General features: G+C 47.9%; 3 protein-coding genes across 5 annotated transcripts; 1 reads left to right on the forward strand and 2 right to left on the reverse strand.

Annotated features, from left to right (window-relative positions):
• Positions 1-393: 393 nt before the first annotated feature.
• Foxo4 (forkhead box O4) lies at positions 394-6,895 on the forward strand. Its single transcript, XM_034486132.2, has 3 exons — positions 394-1,280; positions 4,147-5,203; positions 5,474-6,895. The coding sequence occupies exons 1-3, from the start codon at positions 828-830 to the stop codon at positions 5,479-5,481; spliced, it is 1,518 nt and encodes a 505-aa protein (XP_034342023.1). The 5' UTR covers positions 394-827; the 3' UTR covers positions 5,482-6,895.
• A 366-nt stretch (positions 6,896-7,261) lies between these two features.
• CXHXorf65 (chromosome X CXorf65 homolog) lies at positions 7,262-10,112 on the reverse strand. 2 transcript variants are annotated; one of them, XM_034486276.2, is made up of 6 exons: positions 9,724-10,112; positions 9,508-9,594; positions 9,191-9,325; positions 8,243-8,311; positions 7,654-7,820; positions 7,262-7,496 (listed from the first exon to the last, which is right to left on the reverse strand). In XM_034486276.2, the coding sequence occupies exons 1-6, from the start codon at positions 9,746-9,748 to the stop codon at positions 7,404-7,406; spliced, it is 576 nt and encodes a 191-aa protein (XP_034342167.1). In that variant the 5' UTR covers positions 9,749-10,112; the 3' UTR covers positions 7,262-7,403. The 2 variants fall into 2 exon arrangements, with proteins under 2 accessions (XP_034342167.1, XP_076774294.1); XM_076918179.1 differs by lacking the exon at positions 9,191-9,325 and having other exon boundaries at positions 7,264-7,496.
• A 124-nt stretch (positions 10,113-10,236) lies between these two features.
• Positions 10,237-13,910, reverse strand: Il2rg (interleukin 2 receptor subunit gamma). Of its 2 annotated transcripts, XM_034485614.2 has the most exons (8): positions 13,755-13,910; positions 13,379-13,532; positions 12,974-13,158; positions 12,641-12,780; positions 12,026-12,188; positions 11,475-11,571; positions 11,214-11,280; positions 10,237-10,869 (listed from the first exon to the last, which is right to left on the reverse strand). In XM_034485614.2, the coding sequence occupies exons 1-8, from the start codon at positions 13,867-13,869 to the stop codon at positions 10,684-10,686; spliced, it is 1,107 nt and encodes a 368-aa protein (XP_034341505.1). In that variant the 5' UTR covers positions 13,870-13,910; the 3' UTR covers positions 10,237-10,683. The 2 variants fall into 2 exon arrangements, with proteins under 2 accessions (XP_034341505.1, XP_076774293.1); XM_076918178.1 differs by lacking the exon at positions 11,475-11,571 and having other exon boundaries at positions 10,726-10,869.
• Positions 13,911-19,872: the final 5,962 nt, after the last annotated feature.

Raw genomic sequence — 19,872 nt, forward strand, 5'->3', positions numbered from 1 at the left:
ACCTCTAACCATTAAAGTTCCACCTCCCCACATCCTGCCACGCGCCGCTCTCCTGCGGCCGATATCGGACTCCTGATCGCGAGGTAGGACGGGAGATGTAGTCCTCGAGACCGACCAGGGTGGCATGATTGAAGAACTCGGTTTCCCAACCACTCCTGAGGCGCGTGCGCAGATGGCTGCCCCAGCGAGTGGTAAACAGAGACGTCAGGCGGGGGCTGCTGCTTGGAGCAAAACAAAAGGGAAACCCGGGGGGCGGGGGGTGGGGGGGTCCGATAGGGGATTCAGTTCTGGAGTTGGGGAGACTAGGGCCGCAAGAACCTTGACCCTCTCAAGAGTGACCTGGAGGGAAGAAGCGAGGGGAGGGAGAGTCAGGGGAGGGACAAGTGACGCCCGGGAGCGGGGCGTGGGGGAGGGCAGCGATCCGGGTGGAGGAAATTTGGGAGGAGTGTCCGGGGGGCAGCAACTTGAAAGGGGGAGGGAACTTCGCTGAGGAGACGTTCGGTGATGGGAGCGCAATGTATGAGGGGATACGGTGCCTCAGGTTTAAAAGAGCAGGAAGCGGAGTGAGAGGGTGCAGAAAGTGCCTTCGCTAGGCGGAGGTTACAGGTGGTGCCTCAGAGCGCTACTCTGAGGCTGCAGCCCGTAGTCCGGAGAGGATCGGAGAACTGAGTGGAAGGGACAGTTTAGGAGCTAGAGTCCGGAGACGAGGGAGAAGTTCCTGACTTTCTGAGAACTGGAAAGAATGTGTTTCCCCCCTTGGGGGAGGCATGGTGAGGGACTGTGGCAGGCTCCACTGATCGCTGAGCAGCAGAGGTTCGACCCCACGTATGGATCCAGAGAATAAGAAGTCAGCCACAGAGGCTACCGCGATCCTAGACCTCGATCCCGACTTCGAACCCCAGAGCCGTCCGCGGTCCTGCACCTGGCCCCTTCCTCGACCAGAGCTCACTACGGAGCCACCCGAACCGTCCGAGGTGGAGCCCAGTCTGGGACAGAAGGTACCCACGGAGGGACACTCCGAACCGATCCTGTTGCCCTCTCGGCTCCCAGAGCCGGCAGGGGGCCCCCAGCCGGGAATCCTGGGGGCTGTAACAGGTCCTCGGAAGGGAGGCTCCCGCCGGAATGCCTGGGGAAATCAGTCATATGCAGAACTCATCAGCCAGGCCATTGAAAGCGCCCCGGAGAAGCGGCTGACACTCGCCCAGATCTACGAATGGATGGTCCGCACGGTGCCCTACTTCAAGGACAAGGGTGACAGCAACAGCTCGGCAGGATGGAAGGTAAGTATGACTCCCTTACCTTCACACCATCCACTCATGGACCCCTCTAGTTATTCTCACTCTGGGGGCCCCCATTACCGCCTTTCCACTCCTTTGGAAAGCCCAAAGATCCACCTTTAATCTTCAGTTAGACAAACATTTACTTAGTACATAGTATATGCCACACTCTGAGTTTGAAGCGGGAGGATCTGCGATGAATAAGACACTGTCCCTGCTCTGAGGAAAATCGAATTCTCTACTCGCTACTCAGCACTTTGGCTTGAGCTGCTCCAAACATTTATTCCCACAGAGAAGTCTTTATCCTATGTACAGCAGGAACTGTGTGGATTCTCCACCCGCACCTAGCCTTCCCTCCTCCCTCACCTCCCACCCAACACCTTTTGGCCCATTCCTGCGGGATTACTCGGATTCCCTGCTCGCCTCCCAATACCTCAGTGAACAGGAGCTGTTACAGGATTGCTCTGCTCGAGAGGGAGTGGGCGATGGGGGGGCGGGGAGTGGTTGGTATCCATGGGGAAAGGTAGCCGACCTTGTGCACTAAGGAAAGAGGCTGTAAGCTATCTGCCTCAGTTTACTTTCTCCTGATGAAAATTCTTCCTTGTAAGGCGCTATCCAAACTCTTTGTTCAGGAATACTACTCATGGAGAAAGGAGGGATCTTATAGCTTTGACTTTGGAGTCCAACTTGAGAGTTCTCTTGGTCTTTCTTGAAGAAACTGGGAAGATCTTGAACGATAACTCTGAAAACTTTGCAAGAGAAATACGGGCTCTAATCACAAAACTAAGGAGGGTTCAACCCATATCAATGCTTTGTATCTTGTAGGTGGTTAGTGTTAGTGTACATCGGACAGAATGGATCTTCATGTAGATGTTAGAGTGAAGGAGCAGATCTACAGTATGCATAGGGGCCAAACGGAACAGAAGATGGGACAGCTGACCGAGACCCTTGGCACTATTTCTGGGTAGACTGCCATGCCACAATCTGAAGCTCACAAAGACCTTCCCTCCTTGGACCCAGCCTGCACAGCTGTTTTTCTTTTCTCTTAAGTTGATTTTCCAGAGTAGAATGACCACGAGTGCCTGTTACACTAGTAGTCCCTCCTTATGATTTACACGCAACATGGCCTTTATAGCTCATGAAATCTTTTTCCCCCTTTTGGTTCTGGGAACTGAACCCAGGGCAGCATGGTTGCCACTAAGTTAAATCCATAACCTGAGAAATAACTCTAAGATGTTTTTTTAGTTAGTTAGTCTTCCTGGCAGTTCTGGGAGTCCACATTTTGCATATGAGGAAATTAAGGCACAGGGAGGTTAGTTAATCTACCCTCAGGATGAGGACTTCAGTACAAGTTTTTCTACAGATCCTGGTTCTCTGAGGAAAGCATGGTTTGCTTTCATTGCCAAACCTAGTCAAAAGAGGGCCCAAAGCTTCCAGAGTGTCCTCCACCCCACGCAGGAAGCTTCATACTTCCCTGGTGTTGTGCCAGGGTCACTCCCACCCCACCAGGGGGCGGCACTCACTTGAACAAGAAAGCTTAAGTTAGGTGACTTAGTGAACAGTTTATCCGCACACACATACACATATGCGCGTGCGCACACACACCTGAGAACTGACGCCTGCCACTTGCTTGTTCTAAGGCCTAATGGAGAGGGATTGTAGGTGAAATCGTAGCTCAGTAGTAAATCTCTTGCACAACATATATCTCTGGGCTTGACCTGCCACCGTGTGCATGTGCTCACACGTGCGCTCACGTGCATGCTCAGGAGTGTGCACGTCTACACAACACACACACACACACACACACACCACATTTACTTCACTAGACCCAGAATTAGAGAAAAAGAAGGAAGGAAATCACAGAGCCAGACGATACAACGATGCTCAAGTTACTAAGAGCACAGAGGTGGGATGGATCGGCCCAGTGACGCAAGGAAGTCTTTTGCTAAAGGACTTTGGCACAAGAGGCTGCTCAAGCTCTCCAAGAAAAGGGTCGCTTTTTTTAATACCAGTGAGCTAGAAGTGGTTTTCTACTGTCTCAAGCCTCAGTTTCTTATGGGCTCCTAGTATATTTGAGCCTCCTCCTGAATTTATTTCTAAACTAAAGTGCAGGAGGTCAAATGACCTTTAAGGTAGAGAGGTTATGCTCAAATTCTTAGAAGACTTCCAAGGGGAAAAACTGGGAAGGAGCAGGGGAAGTGATGGAAGGTACAGCAGTATCAACCTCCATCTTGTATGCTGGGCTACTAGGGGGTGGAAAGAATATATTTATCCGAATGTCAACAGTAAAGGAAGAATGAATAGCAGGTAGGTTCCTGTACCCAAGGCACTAAAGAGCTGGCAGAACCTCAAGGAAAGCCTTACTGTAGTCATCTAGGGGCTACCTACCAGTTGGATATGTATTGATTATGTATCATGTGCTTGATAGACTGTGGGCTTGGCACTCTGAGGGGCCACTATTGGGGACAGTTGCACACAATCTCACCCAATCTATATGGCATGATTTATAGTTTCATGTCATTAGTCTTGTCAGCTGTTAACTACCAAAGGTATAGACAATGCTCTTGCTGTCCTAGAACTCACTATATAGACCATGCTGGCCTCAAACTCAACAGAAATCCCCCTGCTTCTGCCTCTTGGGTAGTAGAATTAAAGGCCCAGTTTGAGATCTAATTTGCGGGAAGGGGGGGGAAGCCTGACACTCTGTGTACAGTCTCTTGTCTCCCACCTCACCCTAGTTCTCCTTCCTGGATTTGACTTTTGAGGCTCCTGCTGTGTTCCAGCCCCCCCTCCCCAGATTCAACAGCTGCCCACCACCCTCCTCTACACATAGCTCACACCCCTTTTCCACTACCTCTCTCCCATCCAGAACTCCATCCGTCACAACCTGTCCTTGCACAGCAAGTTCATCAAGGTTCACAACGAGGCCACTGGCAAGAGCTCTTGGTGGATGCTGAACCCCGATGGCGGCAAGGGTGGCAAGGCACCCAGGCGCAGGGCTGCCTCCATGGATAGCAGCAGCAAGCTGCTCCGGGGCCGCAGCAAAGGCTCCAAGAAGAAGCCATCTGTCCTGCCAGCTCCACCTGAAGGTGCCACTCCAAGGAGCCCTCTGGGCCACTTTGCCAAGTGGTCAAGCAGTCCTTGTCCTCGGAATCGAGAAGAAGCAGATGTGTGGACCACCTTCCGTCCACGGAGCGGTTCAAATGCTAGCACTGTCAGCACCCGGCTGTCCCCAATCAGGCCGGAGTCTGAGGTGCTAGCAGAAGAGGAAATGCCAGCATCAGCCAGCAGCTATACAGGGGGTGTCCCTCCCACCCTCAGTGAAGATCTAGAGCTGCTGGATGGGCTCAATCTTGCATCTCCCCATTCCTTGCTGTCTAGGAGCGGTCTCTCCAGCTTCTCTTTGCAGCATCCTGGCGTTGCTGGCCCCTTCCATAGCTATGGCACCTCCCTCTTTGGCCCACTAGATGGGTCTCTGTCAGCAGGAGAAGGGTGTTTCTCAAGTTCCCAGTCTCTAGAGGCTCTGCTCACTTCTGATACACCACCACCTCCTGCTGATGTTCTCATGACCCAGGTAGATCCTATCCTGTCTCAGGCTCCTACACTTCTGTTACTGGGAGGAATGCCTTCCTCTAGCAAGATGGCCACAGGAGTCAGCCTGTGTCCTACACCGCTAGAGGGTCCTGGTCCCAGTAACCTGGTTCCCACCCTTTCTGTGATGGGACCACCTCCAGTCATGGCAGGTGCTCCCATCCCTAAGGTCCTGGGAACCCCTGTGCTCTCATCTCCTACTGAAGATTCCAGCCATGACAGAATGCCTCAGGATCTGGATCTTGATATGTATTTGGAGAACCTGGAGTGCGACATGGATAACATCATCAGTGACCTCATGGATGGTGAGGGACTGGACTTCAACTTTGAGCCAGGTATAGCACCCCCCGAATCATTCCAGCATCTTTGCTCTTGAATGTTCAGCTAATTCTATGATCTGAGCCAAAGAGAGTCTTACAGCTGATAATAGGAGTCCCTGGGGAGATGTAAGGGAGGATGTCATATCAGAATAGCGTAACTTCAAAATGTGGGCTCCTCATCACAGAAGGAAGGGGGAGTTTTGGGGAGGTGAAGGGGTACCTCTGGTATAAATCTGATGTCCCACATGAATTTCTTATCTTGTCCTCCATTTCTTTTTCCCACAGATCCCTGAGTCACAGCAAGAAGCTTTGTCCCCTGCTTCAGAGGTGGTGGAGATGGAGCCGGGCCTGTCCTTATCCATTTTTTTCCCCTTTGAGCCCTCCTCAGGAGTTTGGGACCCTACTTTAGAGCTAGGGAGAGGTGGTTACACACTCAAGTGTTGAGGGAATTATAAAGATACATCTATGACATGTAGGGATTATGGAGAAGGGTGATGGGAGGAAGGAGGGAAAAGGGCTTATTCTCACTGTGCCAATTAGGGGGTAATTATGGTCCTTTCTCAGGGGCCACCATTGATTTCCCCGTTCCCGCCACCTAGGCCTTGTAGCAGGGGCCAGCAATGCTGTTGGAAATGTGAAGTCACCAGTGGCCTTATTACCCTGCCTTTCGGAGCAGGATTATTATTTTTTTGGTAGAGAATCTTATTAGAGCTGGGCCAGGCACGGTTGAGCCTGGATTTTTATGCAGTGGGGTGGGGGGTGGGGGTGGGGGACTAGGGGACCTAGAAGGGCCAAGTTTTGAGCACTGGAGTGGCTCACTAGGCCAAATCACTTTTGGAAGGATGCAGATAACAGACAGGCTTTTTATAAACTTTTAAAGAAATATAAACACAAATATAGAGATTTTTAACAGTGGTAAGGTGCTAGCGATGGGGAGAAGGCTTTTTTTTCTTTCCAAAGGCTTTGTCATAGTGACATGATACAAACACTACAGACTCTACAGAGGAGACACAGGATGCTAGGGAGAGGTGGGTAGCAAGACTGACTGGAAAGAAGTGTTCCTTTTTGGACCAGGTTTAGAAAAAGCTCTATGCATAGTTTAAGCAAAAGAACCTAAGCCAGGTCCCCACATTCTGTCCACTTGTGCCTAGAAGAGGGTGCTGTTGTGGGGCAGGCACATTCTTGTTTGACCAGTGCGGGTTACATCTCTCCCAGAGAGCATCCAAGGCCTGAAACTGGCTTGGGGCCTGGGAGGGGCGTGAAAGAAGGAAGGATTTAGGGTAGTAAAGTTAGGTACAGAGACCTCCCTGTTCAAGGCCTGGGACAGCTGTCCCTGCCCTTCTTCCCAGTCCTGCTCTGCCAGGGTTATGTGGAAGACTGTGTAGTGGCAGGCAGGGCTGTAGAGAGGAACAGGGAAGGGGGAGCTTGGGGAGTTTGGCTGAGGGTCTGGGAAATGAGCAGGGATGGGGGGAATGTGGATCAGGTTTACTAGCACCTGCCAGAGAGGCCATCTGGGGCTCCTCCACCCCAGCCCCCAAGCAGCCCCTCCCCCAGCGCCCTTTGCATTGTCCCCTCCCCCACTCCTGCTGTGGGTTCCCATCATTTCCTGTGTCAGCGCCTGGCCTACCCAGATTGTATCATGTGCTAGATTGGAGTGGGGAAGTGTGTCAAATCAATAAATGAGTTCAATAAATGTCTATAATCAGATCTGGTTTCTGGTTTCTGCTGCCTTGCTGCCCCCCTACAATATGGGGGAGGGAGGGAGGCGGAAAGGCGAAGGGCAGTTAGTTGAAGGGCGGGTGGGAGGGACTGCCTGCAGGCTGGGAGGTGGGGGAATTTCAGCCTGGGAGGTAATGGAGTGTGGTGGGGGAGGGACACCTAACCCCAGCAGGAGTAGGCGGCTGCAAGATAGGCCTCCCCCGAGGGGAGTAGTCTGGTTTGAGAAGACCCCACCCCCTTCACTGGCCCTCAAAGGCTTATTGTACTAAAAGTCTAGCAACTAGACTTCACAGTCTTTCCTCACCCCCCCCCCCCACCAAGTGTTCACTCCAGCCCTCTGTTGTTGCTCTGGTCCACCCTCAGCCTCCCTGGTGCCTACAGCCTTTGTGCAGATGCTGGGAGAAGGAGTCTTTCTAGAAAAAGAAACCTCACGTTCAATTGCAGTAATTTCATGCTCTCCTGGTAGTTGCTGCTCTCACTTGGTCATTTTATTGAGTTAACGATGTCTTTTGAGAAAGTCTGCTCTAGTCTTGTAGAATGGTCTGCGGGTGGAAGGTGGCCCGTCTTCATCTGATCGTGCACCTTTAGACTGTAAAAGAAAAACAAATCTATTAATGGAGAGGCGCTGCAGGGAAAGATTCCTATTGTCTAGGGCCAAAGGAAGGAGAGAAAAGGTTGGGGTCAGATGCTGAACATAGAAGTCGAATTTAGCAAGGAAATTCTCAAGAGAGGAGCAGTGCTCGAACCTTCAGTTGGCTGCTTGGGCTGGGAGTCTGCTGGGTTCCGCTACTCTTGGGAGATCTTGCCGGGAGATTTACAGAGGATTCCATGGCTGCCAGTCTCTTGGCTTCCAGAGTTCTAAGCATCTTTATTCGGCTCCTCTCCAGGAAGTCACATTGTGTTCGCAGTGACTCTAGAAAACAAGAAAAAGCACCAGCCCCTCTGAGGAACAGAGATGGAACACATCACAACCCTCTGTCATTCAGTGGATCAGTCAGAGTAACTTGGCCCAAGATAGAAACTATGGGAAGGAAGTGGGCAGAGTAGCATGCATGGTTCACATGGTTTAAAACAGATACCCCCTCTAAAGTTTACCTAGACCCTTGCCCCCCTTTTCCTAGGCTTCCATGATCCCACCTACCACACTATGCTAGCCCCATCCTAACATTCATACCACCCCTTTCTCTGAAAGAGTCCTCCACATTTAAGCCCAGGCTGCCTTTAACTCAAAATCCTCCTGCTGGAGTGCTGGGGGTCCCAGTGCATGACTCTATGCCCAGTACATATCTGTGTACCCCACTTCCTATGTCCTACCTCCCCCATCACATGCCTTACCAACTAGTTCAGGTTCTGGATTCTTCAGGAGGGGCACAATAGCTTTGTAGGAATTCTCAATTCTGGTACCTGTAAACATAACATTAGGCCATCTCCAGCCCCTGATACATACAAAGTCTTTGCCCTTTTGAAGCGCAAGATTTCAGGATACTAACAACAAACACTTTCTTGAGCTGGTACACATTTTTCTTCCCCTTTGGCACAGACCTACACAGACCCTAGGATGAAGTAGGTTGGCTTGGTATATATGTACCTAATCTACTGTCATCAAAGTAGTGTTCTTTGAGCTGTCTAGTTATGGTCTATTTAGATCTGGCTAAGAATGCCCTATTCTACTTACTACTTTGTTTTTGGGGGGGGGTCGAGATAGGATCTCATATAGCCCAAGTTCCCTTTGAACTCCTAATGTTCCTGGCTCGAACTTGTAGGTCTTTCCTTTTGAGTTAGCCGGCCTCCAACTCTCAAGCTTCCTTACCTCCGTTTCTAAAGAATTTATTCATTTTGAGACAAGGTCTTATGCAGCCCAGGCTATCCTCAAAGTTACTGTATAGTTAAAAATGACCCAGAACTTGAAATCCTCCTGTCTCCACCTCCCAAATACTAGGATTATAGGCATGTTCCACTCCACCCGATTTTATGCCATGTCGGAGATGGCATCCAGAATCTCATGCACGTTAGGCAAGCACTCTGCCAAGTGAGCTACATACATCGGTGCCCTGCTTTATAGTGTTTGTTTGTTTGTTGTGTTTGTATGTGTGGCATTTGTGTTTGGGATGAGGTTTGATGATGCGTTTGCTATAAAGCCCCAGGCTGCCCTTTAACTCACAATCCTCCTGCCTTAGTTCCTTGAGTGTTGGGATTACAAGAGAAAGCTGCCTTATTTTAAGGACAGGTTTCCTAGTCCATCTTGAGGGATTTGATCTATGGAGAACACTCCCAAGCCTCTACCTGGTGCCCCACGCTCCACTTTACAAACATAGTAGGTATTTCGAGCTGTAAGGAATTTGCTGGCATAGTCTCCAGGTGTCTTTGACAGGAAGAGTAACTTCATGGTCCCCGATTCATCACACAAATCAATGGTGTCTAGAGGAAGGCCACGGGGGTAATTGGGTTAGGGAAGAACAGAGAATATGAGTAAAAAGGGCCAGTGGTCCTCTACAGAATGGGTTTGAGGAAAGTTCGAGTATAGGAAGGACAACCCTTCTTGCTGGAAGGAAAGTTTATGCTTCTGACCTTCAGTCACTACTCCTCCCAAAGCCACTTACCTGTTTTCCGTAATCCCATTTTCTTTCTGGTGTAATGTAGCAACAGGAGGACAGAGCAATTGGTATTGACCAGAAACTCTTGATTGTCTGAGAAGAGATAGGATGGACGTATGCAGGCCCTACTTTATTTAGTTCTACCCCCTCAGTGATCTCAGCTGTCCTCATCCCTCCCTCCCCATGCCCATCCCTAGACTGTTGCTTTGTGCTGCCTCTCACCTCCATGTTTGATGATGATAAACATGCTACTGAGGTCATTTCATTCTTTACTCCGTGATGAATCATGCAGAGGAAGGTGTTCTTACGGCCCCGAGGGCCTGAGGGTGCCCATAGGGTTGGGGGGTTGAAGGGGCAGATGAAGGAGGCCCAGACTGGGCAGACAGGAGAGAGCTTTTGACAGTTGGAGGTGGTCAGCATCTATAGGGGTGGGGCCTGGGGCTACAGTTAAAGGATTGTGAGGTCAGAAGTGATATGTGTAATAGAAGAAGACACTGGGTGGGATCCATAAAGCAGCTCCGAGGAATTGGGACAACATGGCAAATATAACTCTAAACTGGCCCCTGGAGTGAGCCCAGAAATTTACCAGAGAAAAGTAAGTCAGCTAATTTGTGGTCCTCTTGCTTCTTCAGTGTGTCTGTACTCTGCCTTTGGCCTACCCTCACACCATTCTTCCCAACTTCATTGTTGACCATGTTTCCCCCTGCTCCCTAACCCCACAACAGACATCCTTGATGATCATTGGTAAAAACTTTATTTCTTGTTGATTCGGAAACAGTTGAATTTAGGTCGAAAAAGGGAGGGAGAATTCTGTAAAAGAGAAGGGCTGTGCTGGGTGTGGGGGTACATACCAATAACCCCAATACTTGGGAGGCAGAGGTGGGAGGATCACCTGTGAGTTCTAGGCCAACCTGGCCTACACAGTGAGTTCCCAGCCACCCTGGGCTACAGGGTAAGAATCTCTCCAGAAAGGTGAAAAGGTGCTAGCCTGAGCAGGGGAAACAGGGCAAGCGGCATTCTCAAGTAGAGCACAGAATGGAAAAGCAGTTACATGGGACATGAAATTGAAAATTAGCCACAGGGGAGGCAAAAAGCATTGGATCCAGATTGGCAAGATGAGTAGGAGGAGGCTAGCATCACTTAGGGCTATAGGACTTTGAGGTTCCATCAAAGGATTGAGGCTTAGGCTTCAGGCTTCAGAGAATAACATGGGGGAGGCCAGTAAGGGCTATGCAGGCTGCAAGGAGAACCTCCAGGCCCCTCTCCTAGGGCCCCTCCTTTGGCGGGAATCTCACTGACGTGGCAGAACCGTTCACTGTAGTCTGGCTGCAGACTCTCAGTCAGCCTTTTAGACACACCACTCCAGGCCTAAAGACAGATATCTCCAGGTCAGAGGTCAATTAGGGGCAGGAAGCAAAAGACTCAGGCTCTGGGCCAACGGATCTTTCACAAATCTGTAACCATTGTGATTACAGAAGGGCTATCTAGGCTCCAGGGCTCCTAATGCCCTGTAGTTTCCGTCTGAATCACACAAATCTCTTTGGCTCTGTCTCTCTGCCTAGCCCATCCTCCATTTGGCCAGCCACATCCTAATGGTCCAGGCCCCCTCCTCCATCCACTGTGCACCCACCCCACCCCCAGTCTGTCTTGCTGACTGGCAGTTGGCAGTTGGCAGTTGATAAACTATAGTATGTGTATGGTAGTGTTCTCACCGAAAAGTTCCCGTGGTATTCAGTAACCAGATCCTCTAGGTTCTTGATGGGGGGAATTCGAGGCATTCTGACCAGAGAGAAAGAGGGAGCAGAAGCATTAAATGAATGAAAGATCCTTTATTACCCTTTATCCAACTGGCCAGCGTGGAACCTCTAGCTTCCTCTCAACACTCTTATCATAGCTCTCAAATGATCTACCCTGGAGATCTTGAAATAACCCCACTACCCCCACCTCATTTTAAGGGCTTCCTGAAATCTCACCGTTCCAACCAACAGTACACAAAGATCAGGGTAATAATCAACCCCATGGTGCCAACAGGGATAAGCACAGCTTCCAGTGCAAACAAGGAAGGATTCTCTGTAACAAATAAGGAAAATGACCCTTGCATTGTGGTACTCATAAGACATGGATGCCAGGCACCATGCCAAACACACTCCTTACGCTTACTTTCCACATGGCTCCTGAGAGGGAGGAATACTGTTTATGTACATTTTACAGATGTATAAGCCAAATCAAAGAGGGCAGCCCAGATCCAAGCTCATCTCCACTATGCAGACTCTTGTGGAGACCTCCTACACATTTCATATTCCCCTGGAGCATACTTTGGCCTCCTGGGGGATCCACTCTTCTATTTCAGCTGCACCCCTTCTCATCCCTCCATAGAAAACCCTGCTTCCTAGAGATTGAGGTTAAACAGTAAAGGGGGGGGAGGGCTTAGGGCGAGAGAGATAAAGCAAATGATAGTGACTGTGTTACAAAGGTTAGGGTACTGGGTGAATGATTTAGAGGTCATGCATTTGGGCCACTTTACCCTCTGCAGTATGGCTTCCCCAGTGGACTGGTTTGCTCCATTTACTCCACTGTTGAGTACTTCCACAGATTGGGTTAAATCGGCTTCGAACCCGAAATGTGTACAGCTTCTGCTCATCCACACTAGGCAAGGAGAATCTAGGTTTATGATCCACTATTAGTTCCTAGGGAGAAGAAGGGTGAGGAAAAGATGGTTATCAATAAAGGAAGAGAGAATGGGAACATTCTTGCCTAAACTTCAATGTCATCTTCTGATTCTTCTAATTTCTTGTTCTTTCCAGTACCAGGAAAACAAAACAAGAAACTGGTTCTGGTCCCTTCTGGTTCTACTTTGCTCCTCTCCTGACTAATCAGAACATACTGCTCCCCTTCTCTAACTTGACTCCCCTCCAGATCCATGCACTGGTTTCCTTTATATCTGGCATCAGAAAGAGGATGGTGGGAGGGCCAAAGTGAAAGCTCACTGGTGATATCAGAAAAAAAAGTGAAAGTATGGACAGAGGAGCTGGGAGGCAGAGAACTGGGACCTGATATTAGGTTCTTCTGTCTGGCTAGTTGAACTCTTTCTCCTCTTGCTTGGCCTTAGCCACTGCATCCACAACGCCAAGTCACTCACCGTCCAGCTTCGATCTCGGTTACTCCGGTACTGCACCATGTACTGTAAACAGCGTTCTATATATCTGCTTTCCCATCTCAGCTCTAGCTGGGATTCACTCAGGTTGTAAAGTGTTAGATTCTCTGGAGCCCATGGGATCACTGGAGATATGGATGTGTGTGGTCATTGCCCTGGCCTAGACAAGTCAGAATCTTGAAGGTAATTCCCCTTATCCCTTCTCCCTTCCCCGTCGTCCCAACTCCCCTATCTTCTCCTTTCTGCCCTTGGCCAACAATCTATAAACTTCAGGTTCTTTAAACTCCCTGGCCTCTTGGCCACTTCTTTCCTGATTACCAAGATTCTGTAGGTTTAGCTTCTGTTCAGCTTGCCTCTGGGGTTTCTGGGGGTCCCGGAGCTGGACAACAAATGTCAGGTAGAGCTGGATATCTTCTTTTTGTATCTGACAGCCAGAAGTAATCTCTTTCGAGAACAGATAGTGGCTGCACTCCTGGAATGTATTATTATCAGATCCCTTGTACCTAGAGAAGGGTTACAAGGCAAAACAAAATGATGGGTCTAACATAGGTACCACATCTGCCCACAGCCTAGCCTCATCTGGTCTGAACTAACAACTTATCCCATGAGAAACTGGTAGGGTGCCTGAGGAGATGGCTACCCACTTTTATTGATCCTCATGCAGTCTCTCCCAAGCTAACCTACCTTCTCTTCTTCCTGTGCTACCCCTCCCCCTTCTCTTACCTATAGTGCAGAGTGAGGTTGGTCGCCTGAGGCTCAGAACTGCTATTCCAAGTGCAATTCATGTACTCAACATTGAACACAAAGCATTGAACCTCTGGGAGGGGCAGAGTAGGAACACTAAGGTGTTTATGGGCCATAGAAGTCCTGATCAAATCTAAGTTTGGGAAGAAAATGAAGTAGTGGAGTGGAAGAGAAAGAAATCTTGGTCAGAAGAAGCAATAGTGAGACAGAGAGCCCTCCCTTTCCCCTCCCCACACTTCTTTTTAGTCATTATGGTGAGCACTAGCAGGCTCCAGATTGTATAGAAAGAGCTTCTACACAGCCCTTTTCCCATAGCCTTCCTCTCAACAATCCCCTCGGGTCCTAGATTTCCTACCAGCTTTGGTGTCTTCATTCCCACTGGACATGAGGACCTTGGAGCTCCACCCTACCCTCAGCAGAAGCAGCTGAAGGAGTAAGAAGGAGCTAGATGGCAATAATGGTTTCAACATGGCGCTTGCTCTTCTTTCTCTGGGTGTTGTCTGTGTCAGAACCCTGAACCACTCTCCCACAAGCCCTCCCCACCCATACATTTCCTTTTGTCGTAGTTTCCGGTGGAAAGAACCTTAGAAACCACGCTGTAGAGGGAGGGGGGGTTAGTAAATGTGTTCAGTGACATAAGCTGAGTCCCCTGGGAGATTTGAGTTCTGCTCTAATGTGATGTTCTGTCAAGATTAATACTTGATCAACAACAGTGTCACAGAATCAAGACTCTTCAGGTCACCTAGGTCCTGGAAGACTCTGCTGAACACCCACCCCCACCACATACCATCACTCCCAACCACCTTTTCCCTCTAGGCTATCTTAACCTCTGCCAAAGTTCTGCAGTCTAGGGAGGATGGGTGGAAAATACTGACTTGATTCATGTGGGTGCATACATAGCTGTCTTTCCTCTGACCTAATCTGAACTAGAATAGCCACCCCTAACTGCTGCCTGAGTTTGGCCCCTGTTGACCCTGGTGAGAGCTGGTTTCTAAGATGGAAGAACTACAGTGCTAACTTCAGGCTCTCTAGCTCCCTGCAAATCTGCTTCTCTTTCTGTCTTCCTTGTCTTGCTTAATAGTGTCATCACCTGCGAGACTTGAAACCTTAGGATCCTCTTCATGTCCTCCTTTCTCTCTCACACTGAGAATCCAATCAGCCCTGTTTCTGCGGTATTTCTCCCAGCAGTTTCCTCCTTTCTGTTAACCACAGCCACTGTGCTAAATCAGCCCTTCATTACCTCCAGTCATGATTATTCCCGTAACCCACAAACTGGTCCCCTTTCTCAAGGGCCTCTGCTCTCCAGTCCATTCTTCATTCTGTGGCTAGATTTACCTTCCCTCAGAGCACAGGGTTGATTGGAGAAGCCATTTACTGAAATTGTTTATCCAGCCAACATTTATTGAGTCTTTAATATGTGCTCAGTACAGTGCTTATGTTCTGAAAACATAAGACAAGACATCATCATTTTAGAAGCTCAGAGATAAGTGGGGAACATATAAATAATACAATGTACTGTAATGAGTTCTACAGCATTGATGTGAAGATTCTCCAAAACACAGTTAAACAAAGGTAGGGACCAGCCAGCTGCTCTTTGCCTCTGCCTGATTTGCTACTCTATTTTCTCTCTGGTAAAATTACACTAATTTTTCCAGATTCTGCTTTAAAAGCATCTCTTCAGTAAAGTGCCCTTCAACTATCCTCTTTCCATCTTGGTCAATTTAGTTGCTTCCTCTGTTTCTGGGAGACAGAGTGGTAGTGGTGATGTTAAAGCAGGGTCTCATGTAACTCAGCCTAGCCCCACACTTGGTAGGCAATGGGGCTGGCCTTGAACTCCTGGTCCCTCTGTCTCCATCTCCTAAAGTGCTGGGATACAGTGCCAGCATGCTTAGTGTTTGATCCTTACTTTAGTCATACCTTCTAGAACCCTTTTGCCAAAGAAAATCATAAAATCTGAGTGCACATTATCTTTTTGGAGGACACCATTTGGCCTACTTCAGAGGGGGTTATTCTTCAAAAGTCTTCGAGCACTTTACGTAAGCCTTTACGGTTAAGATCAAGTTCCATTCATCTATATTAGCCACATTCGATGTTTGCTTATCGTTTGCCTGATGTAGCCACTGTCTAACGTAGAAGGTTAAAATATCCCCTCTTAGAATGGCCAAAATCTAGAATAGTGACACCACCAAATCTGAATTGCCATGGGAATCAATGAGATGAGATAAGAACTCATTCAGTGCTGGTATCAATGGAAGGCTCTAGGTTCATTCTGCCTCCATGGTTTTGTTTTGTTTTGGTTTCTTGAGGCAGGGTTTCTCTGTGTAGCCTTGTCCTGGAACTAGCTGTGTAGACCAGGCTGCGATCTCAGAGATCAGAGATCTGTCTGTCTCTGCCTCCCCTGAGTGCTAAGACTAAAGGTGTGTGCCACCACTCCTGGCTGCATTTTTTAAAGCCCTCTGCATTTTGGGTGATAATGATACATCAATGTAGAATATAAATGCATCAACTGTAATAAACTGTACCACTCTAAGGTGAGATGAGAAGAGGCACAGGGAGTAAATTGGAGCAGCTTCCAGCTCACAGCAATATTAAACAGAAGGAACTAACTCTACCTTGCTGTGAACCTGGAATTGCTACAATTTTTTTTTCAAAGTCTCAAATTTACCGTTTAGCTGAAGATGATCTAAAATCCTGATCTTTCACCTCCAATCTCCAGTGTTGGGAATACAGGCATGTACCACTATACTCAGCTGCTATTTCTGTTTTTGGAGGCCTTCAGAGTTAAATCAAAAGTCACTACATCCAGTATATTTTCTTCTACCCAATCAGATTATATTTTTAAGGCCGGCCTTTGCCATTCTCCTCCTCCTGTGGCCTTACTGCTAAGGGTTCAAACTTGTGAACTGTTACCAGAATTTTCACTTTCTACTTTAATTCACTTTGTAGCCTAAACAGCCTTCCTTGGCCTCCTAAGCACTGGCATTGCAGGCTTGATCTCCACAGTGGGTTTTGACATTTTGTTTTTACTATTATGCTTTTATGTATTTGTTTTTTAAAGACAGAGTCTTTCTATGTAGTGGTTGTCCCCTAACTCTCTATGGGCCTCAAACTCAGAGGCAGTTTACCTCTGCCTCCAGAGCGCTAGGATTACAGTTGTTGCACCACCATGCTCAGATATAGATTTTGTATGCATGTGTATATATGCAGTGGGCAAGGAAGTTCCTTCCACCATATGAGTCCTGAGGATTGAACTCAGGCTGTCAGGATTGGCAGCAAGCACTTTTACTTGCTGAATCATTTAGCTGCCCCTGATTTTGGTAATTTTATTATGACACTTTAGTTGTCTTTTCTCTAAAAAATAATACCATAATAGAAAGAATATCAGCTGCATAATAATGGGCAAACAAATTATCACTCTTTTTGAAAATCAGCTTCCTGGCCTGGCAGTGACGACACTTGCCTTTAATCCCAGCACTCAAGAGGCAAAGGCAGGTGGATTTCTGAGTTCAAGGCCAGCCTGGTCTACAGAGTGAGTTCCAGGACAGCCAGGGCTACACAGAGAAACCTTGTCTCTAAAAAGAGAAAGAAAGAAAGAAAGAAAGAAAGAAAGAAAGAAAGAAAGAAAGAAAGAAAGAAAGAGATGGACAGGAGAGAGAGAGAGAGAGAGAGAGAGAGAGAGAGAGAGAGAGAGAGAGAGAGAATATGAATCAGCTTCCTTAAACTAGGGGTGGTAGTGTAGGACTTTAATCCCAACACATGAGAGGTCGAGTCAGGAGGATCATTGTGACTATGTGGTCTACCTAGCTCTAGGAGCTCCAGGAGATCCAAGACTACATAAAAAGACCCTTTCTCAAACTAACTAAGTAAAAAGCAAACAAAACCAGCTTCCTCATTCAGAAAATTGAAACACTAACAGTCCCTAAATTGTGGGGACTATGGATTAAAGGAGGTAATATCTAAAGCATGTTACACAGTGGGTGCTTCTTCTTCTTCTTCTTTTTTTTTTTTTTTTTTGTTTTTTGTTTTTTGTTTTTTTGAGACAGGGTTTCTCTGTGTAGCCCTGGCTGTCCTGGAACTCACTCAGTGGACCAGGCTGGCCTCCAACTCAGAAATCTGCCTGCCTCTGCCTCCCAAGTGCTGGGATCAAAGGCGTGCGCCACCACCGCCCGGCGGGTGCTTTTAAGAACTGAACCGCTGGGCGGTGGTGGCGCACGCCTTTAATCCCAGCACTCGGGAAGCAGAGACAGGCGGATTTCTGAGTTCGAGGCCAGCCTGGTCTACAGAGTGAGTTCCAGGACAGCCAGGACTAAACAGAGAAACCCTGTCTCAAAAAAACAAAACAAAACAAAACAAAAAAAGAACTGAACCATATTTCCAGCCCCAGATTTATGAATTTTTGGCTTTTATTTATTTATTTATTTAGAGATAAGGTTTCTCTGTGTATTTGTGGCTGTCCTAAAATTCATTCTGTAGACCAGGCTGGTCTTGAACTCACAGAGTTCTGACTGCCTCTGTCCTAAGTGATGCAACTCAAGGTGTGTGCCACCATCACCCAGATAATTTTTATTTTATTTGTATAAGTGTTTTGCCTGCATGTAAATCTACATACCACATGTCATACCCTGTGCCAGAGGAATTCAGAAGAAGGCATCAGAACCTCAGGCACTGTAGTTACAGACTATTGTTAGCCATCATATGGGTGCTTGAAAATGACCCTTGGTCCTCTGGAAGAACAGTCAGTGCTCCTAATCCCTGAGCCATCTCTGCAGCTCCTCTTTTTAAAATTATTTATTTATTGAGACAGGATCTCACTGTGTAGCCCTGGCTGTTCCGGAACTTGAAGAGATTGCCTGCTTTGGTCACAGGAGTGCTGGGGTTAATGCCCTTTGCCACTAAGCCTGAGAAAGATTCTAGTGTACATTTGTTTGTTTGTTTGTTTGTTTGTTGTACGTGTGTACACAGAAGTCAGAGGATAGTTTGCAAGAGTCAGTTCTCTGCTTTCATCATGTGAAACTGGAGGATTCTATTCTGGTAATCAGGTAAATGGTAAGCAAGGATCTTCTGCCTTCTGGCTGGCCCTATTGTGAAAGTTCTTAACTTGGAGTTCACATATGCAATACTTCATGATAGAAAATATCTGACAATTTGTATAAATACTATGCTGTGAAGAAGATCCTTGTTTCTTCCTCCTCTTCTTCATCTTCCTCCTCCCTTTTCCTTTGGATTGGGCCTGAAAGCTGTAGGAGGCTTTCTGTGAGTTCTAGGCCAGCATGGGCTATATGGAAAGTTCTAGGCCACCACCTGTGGTTACATGGTGAGATGACCCTGTCTCAGAAAAGAGGGGAGGTGTGTGTGTGTGTGTGTGTGTGTGAGAGAGAGAGAGAGAGAGAGAGAGAGAGAGAGAGAGAGAGAGAGAGAGAGAGAGAGAGACTGTAATTTGGCCTGGAAGTGAACTTTTAATCCTCCTGCCAATTTACCTAGTTGTGGGAATTACAGGTGTGTAACACACATACTAAGTTTCAGTGGCTTCCCTTTGGTCTTTTTGAGACAGGGTGTGTGTCAGTCACTCTGACACACCTTCATCACACCTTCTCAATGACCTTCTTACCCCACCTCGTCTGACTCAGATGAGACATTGGCATTTTTTGTTTGTTTGTTTGTTTGTTTGTTTTCTCTCCAGAGCTGAGGATGGAACCCTAGGGTCTTGTATTTGCTAGGCAAGCACTCTACCAGTGGTAAGGGTTGGGCAAGATGGCAGCTTTCTGGATCTTGAGCTATGAACACAGATCCCTGAAGCGGCTGCGGCTGCGGCTGGGGCCTGATTCTCCTCCCCCCACCCCACCCCACCCCCGTTTTTTGTTTTTTGAGACTAGGGGTCTGTGTAGTCCTGGCTGTCCTGGAGCTCAGTGTGTAGCTTCTGCCTCTCTAGTGTTAGGACTAAAGGTATTTGCCATCAATCTGGCTATTTTTGTTTGTTTGTTTGTTTGTTGAGACAGTGTCACAGGTCATACATAGACTTAGCTGTCCTGGAAGTCATTATTTAAATCAGGCTGGCCTTGAATTCACAGAGATCTGCTTTTTTCTGCTGGGACTGAAGGTGTACACCACCTGGTTAAGGGTTTGTAACAACAACAAAGGACTGGGGGTTTGGGTGCCTAAGGGCTGTAACCACCTGGAGAGATCAGAAGCAAGCACTACAGTTTTATTGGTGCTTTCTTTTGTGTGAGACAAGGCACTTCACAGAGATCCGCCTGTCTCTGCCTCTGCAGGGATTAAAGGCGCGTGCCTGGCTAGACCGGATCTTTTGTATCAGTCCAAAGGTGCTTTCTTAAAACAATAGTAGTTTCTAATCTTTACAACTGTCCTTTGAAGGAAGTCTAGCATGCCCATTATCCAGATGTGGGAACTAAGAAACGAAGTGATTAGTAAAAGATGCAGTTACTAAGTAAACTAAAAATTCCTGAGCACTTATT

Source organism: Arvicanthis niloticus, chromosome X, assembly GCF_011762505.2.
Source record: "Arvicanthis niloticus isolate mArvNil1 chromosome X, mArvNil1.pat.X, whole genome shotgun sequence".
Lineage (NCBI taxonomy): Eukaryota > Metazoa > Chordata > Mammalia > Rodentia > Muridae > Arvicanthis > Arvicanthis niloticus.